The 16,049-nt window shown below is 42.2% G+C and overlaps 1 protein-coding gene across 1 annotated transcript in view; it reads right to left on the bottom strand.

Moving 5' to 3' along the window:
* Positions 1–15,796, bottom strand: part of LOC121897234 (ankyrin repeat domain-containing protein SOWAHC) — a gene marked incomplete at its 5' end in the record, with an annotated part of 48,218 nt that extends 32,422 nt beyond the window's left edge. The window contains 3 exons of the mRNA XM_042411626.1: positions 825–947; positions 2,075–2,119; positions 14,930–15,796. Coding sequence (XP_042267560.1) covers positions 825–947; positions 2,075–2,119; positions 14,930–15,796 — 1,035 coding nt within the window. The remainder of the gene's footprint in view (positions 1–824; positions 948–2,074; positions 2,120–14,929) is intronic.
* Positions 15,797–16,049: the final 253 nt, after the last annotated feature.

Genomic DNA, 16,049 nt, shown 5'->3' with positions numbered 1-16,049 from the left:
ATGCCTGAGACCCACCATCCTGATGGCTGAGACCCACCATCCCGATGCTTGAGACCCACCATCCCGATGCCTGAGACCCACCATCCTGATGCCTGAGACCCACCATCCCGATGGCTGAGACCCACCATCCTGATGCCTGAGACCCACCATCCCGCTGCCTGAGACCCACCATCCCGATGCCTGAGACCCACCATCCCGATGCCTGAGACCCACCATCCTGATGCCTGAGACCCACCATCCTGATGGCTGAGACCCACCATCCTGATGGCTGAGACCCACCATCCTGATGCCTGAGACCCACCATCCCGATGCCTGAGACCCACCATCCTGATGCCTGAGACCCACCATCCTGATGGCTGAGACCCACCATCCTGATGGCTGAGACCCACCGTCCCGATGCCTGAGACCCACCATCCTGATGGCTGAGACCCACCATCCTGATGGCTGAGACCCACCATCCCGATGCCTGAGACCCACCATCCCGATGCCTGAGACCCACCATCCTGATGCCTTTTTAAACAAAAATTCTAAATCCTTGCTGGTTTCTGGTTCTGTAATTTGAGACTTTGCTGGTCTTATGTGTGAGAGCAGCAAAGGGGTTTTGTCAGACAAAACAAAACATTTAATGACATCAGCTTTAGCTCTAGAGAAATGTGACAGACATTTATTCACTGACCAAAACGAAGAATTGATTAATTGAAAATGAATGATAAATTAATCAATAATAATAATAATTGTTAGTTGCAGCTGTAATTGAGCTGTCGTCTGTAGTTAACCTTCAGGAAGATGTTTCAGAGATAAAACAGCTGGTGTTCCTAACATACCTTCTTCAACACGAGGCCGGGATCCTGAGCCAGCAGCCGGCGCTGAGCCGCCATGTTCCCCAGAGCTGAGCTCCTCCACCAGGCCTTCTCCAGAGGATCCAGCTGCACCCTGTGGAACAGGGACTGGGGGGTGGGGGGGTGAGGAGGGTGAGAGGAAGGTGAGGAGGGTGAGCAGAGTGTTGTATTTTAGACTATAATGTTCTTCTAACTGTGTCAGCAGTTTGTCTCTTTGTCTCCATACAGACGATTTTCTCAGATCTGACTGTGAAACACTGAACACATTTATCTGAACTTCACAAACTGAACTTCATGATCAGAGTTTCATCCATTCAGTTCACATTTAGAAAGTCTGGAGGAGTTGCACGATTCAGTTATTTTATCACGTCCATCTGAACCAACAGGAAGTCAGCCGGCTTGGCCAGCGGACGACTCTACTGAGCGTGCTCTATGAGCCCAAAATGGTGGAAGCAGTGTCCTCCTGAATAGATTCATGGTGGAGGTTTGTGTGGTTCAGGATGTCTCGGCTCATTATTTACGGACTACAGCTGCGTCCTCCATGAAGAACAAACAACAAACTCTCAGCCTCCAGGTGTGTTCATGTAAAACTGTGAAACAGATTTTCAGTGGAGCATTCCTTTAATATCCCCTCATGTTGCATCATGTGCGGGTTTTTCCGCCATGAGCCGGCGTCCTGGATGTCCTCTGCAGGGCGGGGGTCCTTGCGGGGGTCCTGATGCCATTAGTGGTGTTTATTGTCCAGCAGGACACTGTGAAGCAGGAAGCTGTCTTTAATCAGAGGCCTGCCGGGTCGCCCTCACTGTTTACCTGATACCTCCACCTTAATTACACACCTCCACCTGTCACAGAGGGAGGCTGTCCTTCAGCCTGACACACACACACACACACACAACTAAACACACACACACACACACACACACACACACACACACACACACAACTAAACACACACACACAGCAGAGAGCAGTCCTCCTGAAAAACACTGTTAAAAGAAAAATACCAAACATTCACCTGCCAGGTGTAACACAGAAATCTGGAATTCATTATTTGATGTTTAGATAATAAAAACATTTTAACTTTAACACTTTACTTTAACCTGGTCCATTTTTTAAATGGACTAATCAATATACAGATGCTGATGGCTCTCCACTGTTTGGCAAACACACACAAACACACAAACAAGCACACACTCACACATGCACTAAACTTATTTTGTTCATCATGAACTCACCATGACAGAAGAAGCAGCGACGCTCCTCGTATCGTCCTCCTCGCTCTGCAAAACAACATCAGTTTCAATCAGATCAACCTCAAATTTTAACTGAATTTTCAGAAAATATTCAGTATAAAATGTAATAAATGTTTGTTTCCATCCACTGCTGTTGTTGATAAACAGCAGATAAACAGCAGGTGGCGCTAATTCTCCCGTTGGTGCCATTAAACCGTTTGCAGAAGACGTCATCAAAAGAGCAACAGTCAAAGCTCAAAGATGGAAAACCAAACATGTGGAAACAATGTGGAAATATGATATTTCTGTTAGTTTCATGTACTGATTTGAAGGTTACAGTCTCCTCATCGCTCCACGCCAATCTGAAGTTTTCAGCTTTCAGCTCTACGTGAAAACCTAAAAGAATTCAACTTCTTTTAAATATGCAGCATAAAACCAAACACTGAAATTAGTTTCAGTTGGTTTTTTTTCTGAATTGACTGACAGAAAAATCACACAAAAACAAAGTGTCGGTTAATTTGGATTAATTACTGAATCCTCCGTTTCCCTCAAAATAGTTTTCTCCTTGAAATTTTGTGACTTTTTTATTATGACTTTTTCCAAGAAACATTATGATATATTTCTCCTTCTTTCCTGAAATGTTATGATTTTTTGTCTTGTAATATTGACTTTCTTCTGGAATTCTGGGATGTTTTTTCCTCTAACTTTAATACTGCGTTGCATAAATTGAGTTGATTGATTCAATGAATAAATCTGCTCTGACTGAATCGTACGTCTGTGAGGACATAAAGGAATAATTATCTATGTTGTGTAATTGTTTGTACAGTGAGTGATGATATAAGATTTCTGCAGACTGAGAGTGAAACTCCCTGAAGGAGTGATAAAATATAACGGATCCATTCAATCCCTAAAAGACTGCTAGACTTCTCAAAGGCCAACTAAAGCACACTTCAGAGGACTCTGTGCTTTCATCTCTCCACCTGACATCTTTATTTACTGTCTTCTCTCTGGTTAATGAGCACTGTTCCATTGTCTGGTTTATTTTTTTCATTTCCAGCAGCCGATACATGAATAAATCTGTTTCATGTTTCCTGTCTGAGTCGTCGTCAAGCCTCTTCAAATCTCTGTGATTTTACTCAACAGGAGAAAATAAAAAGTGCAGCAGGACCAAAACAGGTCTGAAGACTCCTGATGAAGTGATGAGGACTTATTTAAGAGGTCTGCGGGTGACTTTCATTCACAGAAATGTTCCCAAACAGTGAAAAGAAGATCATAAATCAGCAGACATATTTATCAGCGTCAGCATCTTATTAGAGGAGCTGAAACTGTTAGAAAACATGAATTCATCAGAGCAGCTGACAGAAATAAAGAGGGAAGCTTCAACATGAAGTTAAAAAACATCTTCTAAAGCAAATCGCTCAATGACTGATATGAGAGGCGTCATGTGACCGTCAGAGATATTACAGGAGAGAATATTACAGCCAACAGTAGCTGATGTTACACTGCAGAGAGACACCGAGCAGCTGTTCACTACTGACACAAACATCTGGCAGCAGGACGATGATGTTAAGTTTGTTTTGGGTTTATATTTTATTTTATTTGTACTTAATCAACAATGTGTTCAGAGTTTCTTGTGAGAAGCTCATCATCCTCATCAGGTGACAACAAAGACTGAGGCTTTATGGGTAATGATGTCTCAGCAGGACGCGGTGCGGTGGAAACTCCCGGTGTTATGATGGACACGTCCTCGCTGTGTGAGGCGGACAGACGCATGAATCTCAGAGGAACCTCCCTCATTATTAATCTCACATCATTAATAAACTGAAGGAGTTCAACTGTAGGTGAACGAAACGTAAGAAAAGACATGAAGAATAAATAATAGTGATAACGATGATAAATTATTATCAGCTTGTGAGGAACTGATGAACCATGACTACAACATAAATCACTCAATAATAACTGGGAATTAAAGCATTAATTATAATTATAATTATAATTATAATGAGTAATTATATGATTTTAAATGTGTTTTATTAGTTTGTTGTTTTATTAATAATTATTAGTGTATGATCACTCAGGATATTCACTTTATTTAGATTTAGTTTCATTATTTTCTTGTTTAACATATTTAGTTAATTTAACTAACATTATATTTGTTTTATAAAGGACCAGCATGCACCTGGAGGGTCTGTGGTGTTTCATCAGAGAGACAGCAGGAGCAAGATTTATTTCTTCTATGTTTGATATATAAGCTTCAAGAAGACACAAAGTTTAACAGATGTCTTTCATGGACGTTTGGTTTAAGTTTGATTTTGATTATTGATTAGTGGTCACTTCAGGGAGTTTTGATCATTTTCAGCATCAACATTTTAATTTGCTCCAAAACTAATTTTTGTTTTTAAAAGACAAAAACAAAAACATTGAAGGAATTTTACACGTCAGTCAGAAAACTGACGTTTACAACATGTATGATGTCATCTGAGGCTCTGGAGGAGAAAATAACCCTGACGATGTCATATGATGTCATCAGACTGGGCTGGGATATCTGCATTATGGGAAATGTAGGATCCAGCGTAGGGTCCAAAATTAACTTTTTGCCAGTAGCACATAAACGAGAGAAATATTATTACCGGCTATCACTAAAAATAATTACCTCAAGTTTTTAGTATGTAAATTAATCTTTAAATATGAATAGATAACATTGGATTCGTTTTACAATCCTATATTGTAATTGTCGATCACTGGGGTCATCGGGTGTTTACAGGCCCCCCAAATCATAACCAGCAGCAACAGAACTTCAGGAGGATCAGTCGAGTCCAGGTTTCTTCTTCATAACCAGCAGTAGGAGCAGGGGTAGAAACTTCACTGGGGTCATCTGGTGGGCAGCCTCCTTCCTTGGTTGATAGGCCCACGACACCTCCAGAGGGCTCATCAGTGATACCTAGTGTCCCAGGTGCACAGCCCCCCACTTCTGCCTCTCCTGCTGGCTGATGGACATGTTGCCACCCAGTTCTTGCCTTTCTTTTCAGCCAGAGCCAGTTGCTGTTTCACTCGGCAGCCTCTGCCAGCGATTTGATAGCCTGTCAGAGGGCCTGTCTTCAGACTCCTATCCCTTTCAGCAGCCTGGTGGTTGACATAGCCACGAAACCCCTGCAGCCGACCCCCACAGGGAGCACCTGTGTTTTCCAGCCCTTTTATTCTGCTTCAGTTGCTAGATCGGAGTACTTCAGCTTTTTGCGTTCATATGCTTCACCAACTGCATCCTCCCGTGGCACCGTCAGTTCTATGATGAACAGGGCCTTTTGTGAGGCTGACCACAGGATCTTTATCTTCCAATCCTGCGCTGTATCCAGTAGGCTTGATTCTTTTCATGCACTTGCCTATTTGGTACCATTCCTGCTGGTACAAAGGTCATGGAGTTTGAGAAGCCAGGGGTTGGGGGAGAGAGAGCATTGTTGTTAGTCTTCCTTTCTTTCAGCACTAGTGCCAGTTGCGAATGACCTGGTTGTGCCTCCAGGTGTAGCGTCCTTGGGTGAGGCTGGTCTTGCAGCTGGTGAGTATGTACTGTAGGGTTGCCCATGTTATGTTGGAATGAAGTTTTTCCAGGAGTCGCTTTGTACATGTGATGGTTGTGGTCAGAGTGGTCATGTCCTCCATATAGGTGTGGATGGGAGATAGTCATTGTCCAGACTGCAGAGGTTCTCCTCCGACCACTCATTTGGATCCTCTGATAATCAGTTCCATGACCACGGTAAAGGCTAGTGGGGAGATGGTGCATCCTGCCATCATTCCTATACCAAGGAGTTGCCAAGATTTGGTGTACTCTGATGTTGTGAGGCAAAACTGCAGATCTTGAAAATAGTTTCTCTCCAGTTTTGTGATGGTCAGTGGAACACAGAAAAACTCAAAAGGCTGTCCAGAGGATAGTATGTGGGATGGATCCAAAATCATTGGCCAGGCTGAGGAATTTAACATGCAGCCTGAATCTGATGCCATATCATGGTTAAATGTTCTGAGCATCCTGAGAAACCTGATACCAAGGTTTCAACCAAGTTGTTGTTTTTCAGGTAGATTGCCAAACCTTTGTGCATCAATGCTGAAGAAAATTTTCCCTTCAACATTCACAAGGTTTATTTGCCGAATTGATCGATACTCGATGCATTCTTCTCTTCGGGGATTAATACTCTTTGCCATGCTTCTGGGATGTTTTTCTTCCTCCACATCACCTTCAGTAGCCTCCACAGAAACCTCAGGACATCTGGAGCATTCTTATACAGCCAGTAGGGAACTCCATTTGGTCCTGGAGCTGACTCTGTCCTTGCCTTGCCTTCTTCTTTCTTCTTGGCCGCTTCACATGTGACCTGTATCCTTGGATCTTCTTCTCCATCACATGTATGTGGAGATGTTCCAGGTTCTAAGATGTTGTGGATAACTTACCCTCCTCTACAACTGGGGTATTGATGCTTGGCAGACTGTGGGTTGTGTCCTGCTGCTGAGGTTCACTCAACTGACTTGACCCTTCTCTCAGGAGATACTGGTCAATGCAAGGTCCCAGTCTCACCTGCTCCAGGCAGTTCATCTGGCCTTTGTGTATTCTTAGTCCATTGATCAATGTTACCTGGGACCAGCCACATGGGGTTAGGGTTAGGGTAGAAATAGCAGTAAGCTTCTTTGATTTGATTTGCTCATGTCACGATAGGTGAGGTGGACTGTGAAGGCCACATTAGTCTCAGCCAGTGTAAGCCATCTAAGCACAAAAAAACACAACAATGTAGACCTGGCCCCATGCTGTGATTCCAAATTATTACAGCCACCAGATCCAGTGTTTTTGGTTAGACTACCTATTAATATCTTTGAAGTTCCCAGCTACCAGCCTGAGCCTCAGCCCCAGGTTCCCAGCTACCATCCTGAGCCTAAGCCCCAGGTTCCCAGCTACCAGCCCCAGTCTCAGCCCCAGGTTCCTAGCTACCATCCTGAGTCTCAGCCCCAGGTTCCCAGCTACCAGTGCCAGTCTCAGCCCCAGGTTCCCAGCTACCAGCCCGAGCCCCAGCCCCAGGTTCCCAGCTACCAGCCCGAGCCCCAGCCCCAGGTTCCCAGCTGCCAACCCCAGTCTCAGCCCCAGGTTCCCAGCTACCAGCCCCAGTCTCAGCCCCAGGTTCCCAGCTACCAGCCCCAGGTACCCAGCTACCAACCTGAGTCTCAGCCCCAGGTTCCCAGCTACCATCCCCAGTCTCAGCCCCAGGTTCCCAGCTACCATCCTGAGCCTCAGCCCCAGGTTCCCAGCTGCCAACCCGAGCCTCAGCCCCAGGTTCCCAGCTACCAGCCCCAGCTACCAGCCCCAGGTTCCCAGCTACCAGCCCCAGTCTCAGCCCCAGGTTCCCAGCTGCCAACCCGAGCCTCAGCCCCAGGTTCCCAGCTACCATCCTGAGCCTCAGCTCCAGGTTCCCAGCTACCAGCTCCAGTCTCAGCCCCAGGTTCCCAGCTACCAGCCCGAGACCCAGCCCCAGGTTCCCAGCTACCAACCCGAGCCTAAGCCCCAGGTTCCCAGCTACCTGCCCCAGTCTCAGCCCCAGGTTCCTAGCTACCATCCTGAGCCTCAGCCCCAGCTACCATCCTGAGCCTCAGCCCCAGGTTCCCAGCTACCATCCTGAGCCTCAGCCCCAGGTTCCCAGCTACCATCCTGAGCCTCAGCCCCAGGTTCCCAGCTACCAGCCTGAGCCTCAGTCCCAGCTACCATCCCGAGCCTCAGCCCCAGGTTCACAGCTACCAGCCCCAGTCTCAGCCCCAGGTTCCCAGCTACCAGCCCCAGGTTCCCAGCTACCAGCCCCAGGTACCCTTACTCTAACCTTTCCCCAGCCTTTGTATAAATACCTTATTTCTATTGTGTCCCTGTCTCCTTGCCATTGAGTGCCCACATTTGGGTTCACCTGCTCCATCCCATGTAACACAAACGGGTTAATTTATGGAGCAGCTGTGGTGAGGAACTTAAAACATCTGGAGCACTTAGAATGTTTACTGAACAGATCTAAAATGATTCTTAAGGAACATTTGCATGCAGGATATGTAAGTTATTTTTGTTTTTATTGTTTGATGTCAAACAGGATGTGTTGTAAAAAGTACAATCAGCTGTAGCTTCAGCGGGCACCTTTTTCAGGAACCTTTATGTTATTGTGCTGTTTCTAACTGTGGTATTTTAGTAACTACCTTTTGCATGTATGTGTGTGTATATGTATGTAATGTATAAAAATATATTGATTTGTGATTGCATGTACACTACTGGTCAAATGTTATATAACAGCCCCATTTCCCCAGTTTTTATTGAAATTTGAGCAGTTCAAGTCCAGTGAACTTTCCAAACAATATTTTATTTCTATTGTAGGAAGAGTGAAAGAAGCTCTCCATCCTGAAACCTTTCAGCGCTCCACGAGAAGCCAACCACATCGTAAAACCAACTCATTCTGTGCTGAGAGGCGTGAATGGGCTCCTGTTTCTCCCCTTTAACATAACAAAAGCCATTTCCACTCCTCCATCTATTCACCCTGTCAAAACACAGCCGCTTGGCTTTACCTCCTCCTCCTCCCCCTCATCACCCTCCTCTTCCTCTCCTCAGATCCTCTGACAGCTTCAGAGGCGGGAGGAAAGCCTCCAGCCTATCATTCCCATTCAGCAACGGCCCTTTTGTATGCCAATTGTCCGTCCTAATTGGTTGCGTTTACAAGCTGCTCCATCAAACTGGTGAGCGGTGAAATCCTGCAGAGTGGGCGAGCAGTGATCAGAGCTGAGAGATAAATGAGTTTAAAAGTCCAGTCAGAGGAAGGAGGAGGACACACAGGGAAGGACTTTTCATTTTTGGTTGAATTAACCTTTTCAAGTCTATTGTTTTTTATATTTTCTCTCAATCTCTTTTGTTTGCAGCTTTCACAGAATGAAACAAGAAGATCAAGAGAAAATAAAAAAATCCTGGTAATTGTTCATCTTTGCAACTTTCAGTTTGAACAAAGAGAAGAAGAGTTTTATTAGACTGAATAATCTGAGTCACGTCCCCAAAGTATTTGTTTTATCAGAAGACAAACTCTTGATCATCTAATCAACGTGATAAACGTCTCATCTGTCACAGTGCTCTCAGCTCTTTTGATTTAGGTTATTAGCAACATTAATGAGAAGAAAGGCATTTCTGAAGATGAAACTACAGGAAAACATGAGATAAGATAAGAAAAGAAAAGATAAGAGTATACATATCGATCCCCGGGGGTTAATTCAGACATTACATAGACAGGATAAGAAGCACAAAACTGTGAATGAAATAAATAAAAATAAAATGAGAAACAAAAGAAAGTCAAGAGGTGACATTATACAATAACTAAATTATAATACATCAGTCTCACAGCTGTCAGATGAACTCATCGACATCCATCATGTTGAATTAATTTTAATTCATTCATTGGAACAGATTTTTTGGTCAAGTTTGTATTTGTAAACTTCTACAGCAGCAGAATGTGGACTTTTCAGCTGTTTATCCATTACATTTATATGTATGTACACACTGTATATATATATATATGTGTGTATTAGTATAATAATATTAATATAAAAGCAAACAACAATATTCACTGTAAAATAAATTAGTGTTACAGATGTTATACATATATATATATATGTATACACACACACACACACACACACACATATATATATATATATATACATACTACAGTATAAACAACAACTATTCATAGTTGTTGTTTTTACTGTAGTATGATGTAAGATTGATGTTTATGATGTTTTTATGTTGTATGAGTGAAGTGTCTTTAGTCTGTCAGCTGACTGTGGGGGCATTAAGACGGGAGCCCTGAAGCCATAAATGATTCATTATTACAATGAGGCAGAAACCCAGGAGGGCGAGACTTCCCCTTTAATTACTCTTCTCAAATCAAACTGCAGCCCTGCGGTCACGACTCACTGAGTCCGTCTGAAAATGAAATGTTCCTAAACAGTCCGGTGAGATGGAGAGAAACGTATTAAAGACTTTGATGAAGTGTGCTTCACTCAGACATGACTAAGCTTTATTACTTAAAAGGACTCCTGACTCTTTAATCCCACTGTGATGAAGCTGCTGCTCGTCTCCCATTTCTGTTTATTATTCTGTGTGTAGTTTAAATTTACACACCTGCAGTACACTCTACAAATGACCCGTTAAATCCACGTGTGCCACAATTCTTCTTATCTACATATGAGGAAAAGATATTTTACCTTCAGAGGAAAATAAAAACAGACCACAGTGACGTCTGTGGATTATTCTGAATAACTGATTATTGATTCTGGAATGGCTCATCAATTCTGACTTTTTCAAACTTTATTTTGATGCTTTGAGCACAACAAGTTCTCAACTGACTATCATATATATTATTATTAGCAGCACCTTCCAAACCCCCCAGTGACAGCTGGAAAAATGATTCATATGAATATTTTCTAATGTAGTTACAAGGATAGCTATAGAGTGATGTGTTAATGAGAGTTAATGTTCTGTTCGTATTATGCACGAGCTTGCAAGCGTCATTCAACTGATCAACAAAAACTTTATTTCACAGCACCTTTCCAGTCCTGGGTTACAAAGTGCTTCACAGTTACAAATAAAAATCACATGAATGAATATTTCAGTAAAAGATGAGTAACGTTTTTTAAAAAGTAAGAACAAAGGAAATCAGAGAGAAGAAGCATCAACAGAGTGCTTTTGAGAAAAAATGGCTTTGAGATGAGATTTAAAACAGTTGATGGTCACAGCGAGCCAAGAAACGTAGAAATGCACCGAGAAAAGCAGCACAGAAGACTGCACGCTGTAAACAATATAGGATTTAAAATATTTGAAAAAAATCAGAGCTTCAGGTGAACAAACACAATGCCGATGCAGGCATGTCCATTCTCAGTTTAACATCTGGATGTACCTGCAGGATTTATGACATCACAACTAGTTTGGAGTCAATCATGGTCCAATATGCAACTCACACAAGTGTGATGTGTCAAGTGCACAAACACTGATAATGGACTTTAAAGTGAAGCAGGAGATATCTGGTGTCCAGCAGGAAAACTTTAGAAATCAACAATACTTAGATTCTTTCACATGAAGAAAGAGGAGATGATGTTTTAAAAGTTTTAACTAGTTAACTTTTTTAATGAGAAAATCAGAAATAAATCATTATTAAGTCTAGTCTTTCTATGTCTATAAACATGTTTAAGGTTTGAAAGAAAGGTTGTCATTTTTTAAAAGAAACTAAAGATTCATTCTTGAAATTGAAAGAACATAACTGATATAAATACAAATATGCAAAACTCAAAGTTCACAAGCTTTTTCCACAGCTTTTAACTGTATCCCACCTCCATCTATGATCACCTGCTACTGACCAGAACAAGTTGCTGAAGAAGGCCATGGGATATGGTCAAAACCTCCTAAAAAAATTTGTAAGTGTTAAAATGACAAGGGAACATCAACACTGAACAAACCCTCTCATACAAGGTTTGGTGCTGCCGGCTGTGTGTTAAAGTAAGTAATGAGGAATCCTGAGCTCATTAACATATTAATTGAGATTTTTGTTGGATGCATTCAGATCAGACTTTTAGTTGGAGGAACATTTAATGAGAGTGGAGCCGGTTTGTTCTGTGGCGTTTTGGAGAAAAAGCACTTTTATGTAATCTGGCATCCATTCAGTGCCGCCACCGTGTGATTGTTTAAAATGAAAAAGCCATTTTAGACGAGGCGTCGCTGTGAAAGGAGCCACTGCTCTGTAGCGTGGCCCACAGTGTCGGAGCCCCACCAAGGTCATGAGAGGTCAAGAGAATTATGATTACGCTGCGGCTTCACCGCTCATTCACCACTCATATTCCCCCGAGTGACCTGCCACCAGCAGCCGCTTTGTGTCTGAAGATGAGACTCTGCACAGGAACATGAATGTTTTGTTCAGAGGGGAGTATCAGTGATGTTTAGTTCATTGGGACAAGATGGAGGTCGCTACCTCTTTATTCTGTTATTATTTTTAGACGAGCTTCACTGATTTCACATATTTTCTTGGATTTGAACATTTTTCACACCTGAGATTGAGTCACACAGATGAGAAGCAGGTTGGATGGATGTCTGAACATGTCACCAACATTTCTGTTTACTAAGATCTACAACTCTACAAGTAACCCTAACAGTAACCCCAACAATAACCCCAACAATAACCCTAACAACAATCTCAACAATAACCCTAACAATAACCCTAACAGTAACCCTAACAATAATCCCAACAATAACCCTAACAGTAACCCTAACAACAATCTCAACAATAACCCTAACAATAACCCTAACAGTAACCCCAACAATAACCCTAACAACAATCTCAACAATAACCCTAACAATAACCCTAACAATAACCCTAACAACAATCTCAACAATAACCCTAACAATAACCCTAACAATAACCCTAACAACAATCTCAACAATAACCCTAACAATAACCCTAACAGTAACCCTAACAACAATCTCAACAATAACCCTAACAATAACCCTAACAACAATCTCAACAATAACCCTAACAATAACCCTAACAATAACCCTAACAACAATCTCAACAATAACCCTAACAGTAACCCTAACAGTAACCCCAACAATAACCCTAACAGTAACCCTAACAATAACCCCAACAATAACCCTAACAGTAACCCTAACAGTAACCCCAACAATAACCCTAACAGTAACCCTAACAATAACCCTAACAATAACCCTAACAATAACCCTAACAATAACCCTAACAATAACCCCAACAATAACCCTAACAATAACCCTAACAATAACCCTAACAGAAACCTTAACAATAACCCCAACAATAACCCCAACAATAACCCTAACAGTAACCCTAACAATAACCCCAACAATAATCCCAACAATAACCGTAACAATAACCCTAACAGTAACCCTAACAATAATCCCAACAATAATCCCAACAATAACCCCAACAATAACCCTAACAATAACCCTAACAGTAACCCTAACAATAACCCCAACAATAACCCTAACAATAACCCTAACAGTAACCCTAACAATAACCCCAACAATAACCCTAACAGTAACCCTAACAATAACCCTAACAATAACCCCAACAATAACCCTAACAATAACCCCAACAATAACCCTAACAGAAACCTTAACAGTAACCCTAACAATAACCCTAACAGTAACCCTAACAGTAACCCTAACAATAATCCCAACAATAACCGTAACAATAACCCTAACAGTAACCCTAACAATAATCCCAACAATAATCCCAACAATAACCGTAACAATAATCCCAACAGTAACCTTAACAGTAACCCTAACAATAACCCTAACAATAACCCCAACAATAACTGTAACAATAACCCTAACAGTAACCCTAACAGTAACCCCAACAATAACCCCAACAATAACTGTAACAATAACCCTAACAGAAACCTTAACAGTAACCCCAACAATAACCCTACCAACAATCTCAACAATAACCCCAACAATAACCGTAACAATAACCCTAACAGTAACCCTAACAATAACCCTAACAGTAACCCTAACAATAACCCTAACAGTAACCTTAACAGTAACCCTAACAATAATCCCAACAATAATCCCAACAATAACCCTAACAATAACCCTAACAATAACCCTAACAGAAACCTTAACAGTAACCCCAACAATAACCGTAACAATAACCCTAACAGTAACCCTAACAGAAACCTTAACAGTAACCCTAACAATAACCCTAACAATAACCCTCACAGAAACCCCAACAATAACCCTAACAATAATGTAACAATAACCCTAATAATAATCCTTACAATAACTCCAGCAATAACCCTAACAATAATGTAACAATAACCCCAACAGTAACCCGAGGTTACTGTGAGATTTTACACATCATGTCACATGTATGACAGTGATTCTGTTAAACACACGTGATAGATTGCATCTCATATTTTTACTGAAAATTAGAAAATATTTTTATTAACTCTGTCATATAAGCATGAATAGAAAGAGTGCCATCACTCTGCAGTAAATATATTATTTACGTATGTGGTTTAAATGATGTGAAACTGAATCTAAAAGGAGGAAAAGATGTGTGTGTGTCAGACTAAGTGTTATCTTTTTATGTTATCCTTATGTTATCTTTGTATCATTTATCACGTTTGAAACAGGAAGTTATTGTTGGAGTTGGAGAACAGGAGCAGCAGAAAGCAGAAAATAAAATACATTTTCTTTTGTTGTGTGAATCATTTTTTCAGAAAGAAATATCTCAGTAAAATTTAATGCTTAGTATTTGGACTTAAATAAAAATGTTTTCTATGAAAATCGTTATGTTGTTTTTATGTGTAAAGAATGTTTTTTTTCCCTTTTTAACCCCTTGGATTCAGTTTCAGATTCTTTGGAACGTTAATATCAACAACCAGATGTTAATTTGTCCTGTCATTGTGTGTCATATGATCTCATGCAAGATGGAACATTTTAATGGAATGATAATGATTGGCTAACAATCAGCTGGCAAACTCGTTAGCTCAGTCGCTATTGGGAAAATAAGTTCACAGTTTATTAAAGCCGTATCAGCACCGTGTCCTCCTGTCTAACTGTGTATAAACCAGTTTTTACTGTCACAATAAAACTCAAAGATCAGCTCTGTCAGGATGGTAAGATTAAGTCAAGGGTCAAATGCAAAACATTTGCAGAGACTTATTTCACCCCATGAATGGATTTAAATCCTGGAGCATTTAACCTGCAGCACAACATTTGTTGTTTTCCTCCGTTAAACATCAAACATCAGCAGACTGATCAGATATAAATCAAGAGTTTCTGTCACTCACCCTCCTGGAGACGGCGGGCTCGCTGGTCAGAGACAAAGAGTCGCTCCTCAGAGACAGCCGGTCACAGCCAGTCATGTCTGCTCCATCACTGCTGGAGTTCACACAACGACCAGCAGGCACGACCAGGTCTGCAGGTCGCTCTGGTTTCTGAGGCGCTTCTGTTTCTTCTGGACTCACCGCTGCTTCTTCTTCTGGAGTCACCACCGCTTCTTCTGGACTCACCGCTGTTTCTTCTTCTGGAGTCACCACCGCTTCTTCTGGACTCACCTCTGTTTCTTCTTCTGGAGTCACCGCTGCTTCTTCTTCTGGACTCACTGCTGCTTTTTCTGGAGTCATCGCTTCTTCTTCTGGACTCACTGTTTCTTCTTCTGGACTCACTGTTTCTTCTTCTGGACTCACTGCTGCTTTTTCTGGACTCACTGCTTCTTCTGGACTCACCACTGTTTCTTCTTCTGGACTCACCGCTGCTTCTTCTTCTGGACTCACTGCTGCTTCTTCTGGACTCACCACTGTTTCTTCTTCTGGACTCACTGCTGCTTTTTCTGGACACACCGCTTCTTCTTCTGGACTCACTGCTGCTTTTTCTGGACACACCGCTTCTTCTTCTGGACTCACTGCTGCTTTTTCTGGACTCACCGCTGTTTCTTCTGGACTCACCGCTTCTTCTTCTGGACTCACCGCTGTTTCTTCTGGACTCACTGCTTCTTCTTCTGGACTCACCGCTGTTTCTTCTTCTGGACTCACCGCTGTTTCTTCTTCTGGACTCACCGGTGCTTCTTCTGGACTCACCACTGTTTCTTCTTCTGGACTCACCGCTGCTTCTTCTTCTGGACTCACTGCTGTTTCTTCTTCTGGACTCACCACTGTTTCTTCTTCTGGACTCACCACTGTTTCTTCTTCTGGACTCACTGCTTCTTCTTCTGGACTCACCGCTGTTTCTTCTTCTGGACTCACCGCTGCTTCTTCTGGACTCACCACTGTTTCTTCTTCTGGACTCACCGCTGCTTCTTCTTCTGGACTCACCACTGTTTCTTCTTCTGGACTCACCACTGTTTCTTCTTCTGGACTCACCACTGCTTCTTCTGGACTCACCACTGCTTCTTCTGGACTCACCGCTGCT

Source organism: Thunnus maccoyii, chromosome 5 (assembly GCF_910596095.1).
Source record: "Thunnus maccoyii chromosome 5, fThuMac1.1, whole genome shotgun sequence".
NCBI classification, from domain to species: domain Eukaryota; kingdom Metazoa; phylum Chordata; class Actinopteri; order Scombriformes; family Scombridae; genus Thunnus; species Thunnus maccoyii.
Note: the sequence above shows the minus strand (reverse complement) of the source record. Positions and strands in the feature narration are given on the sequence as shown.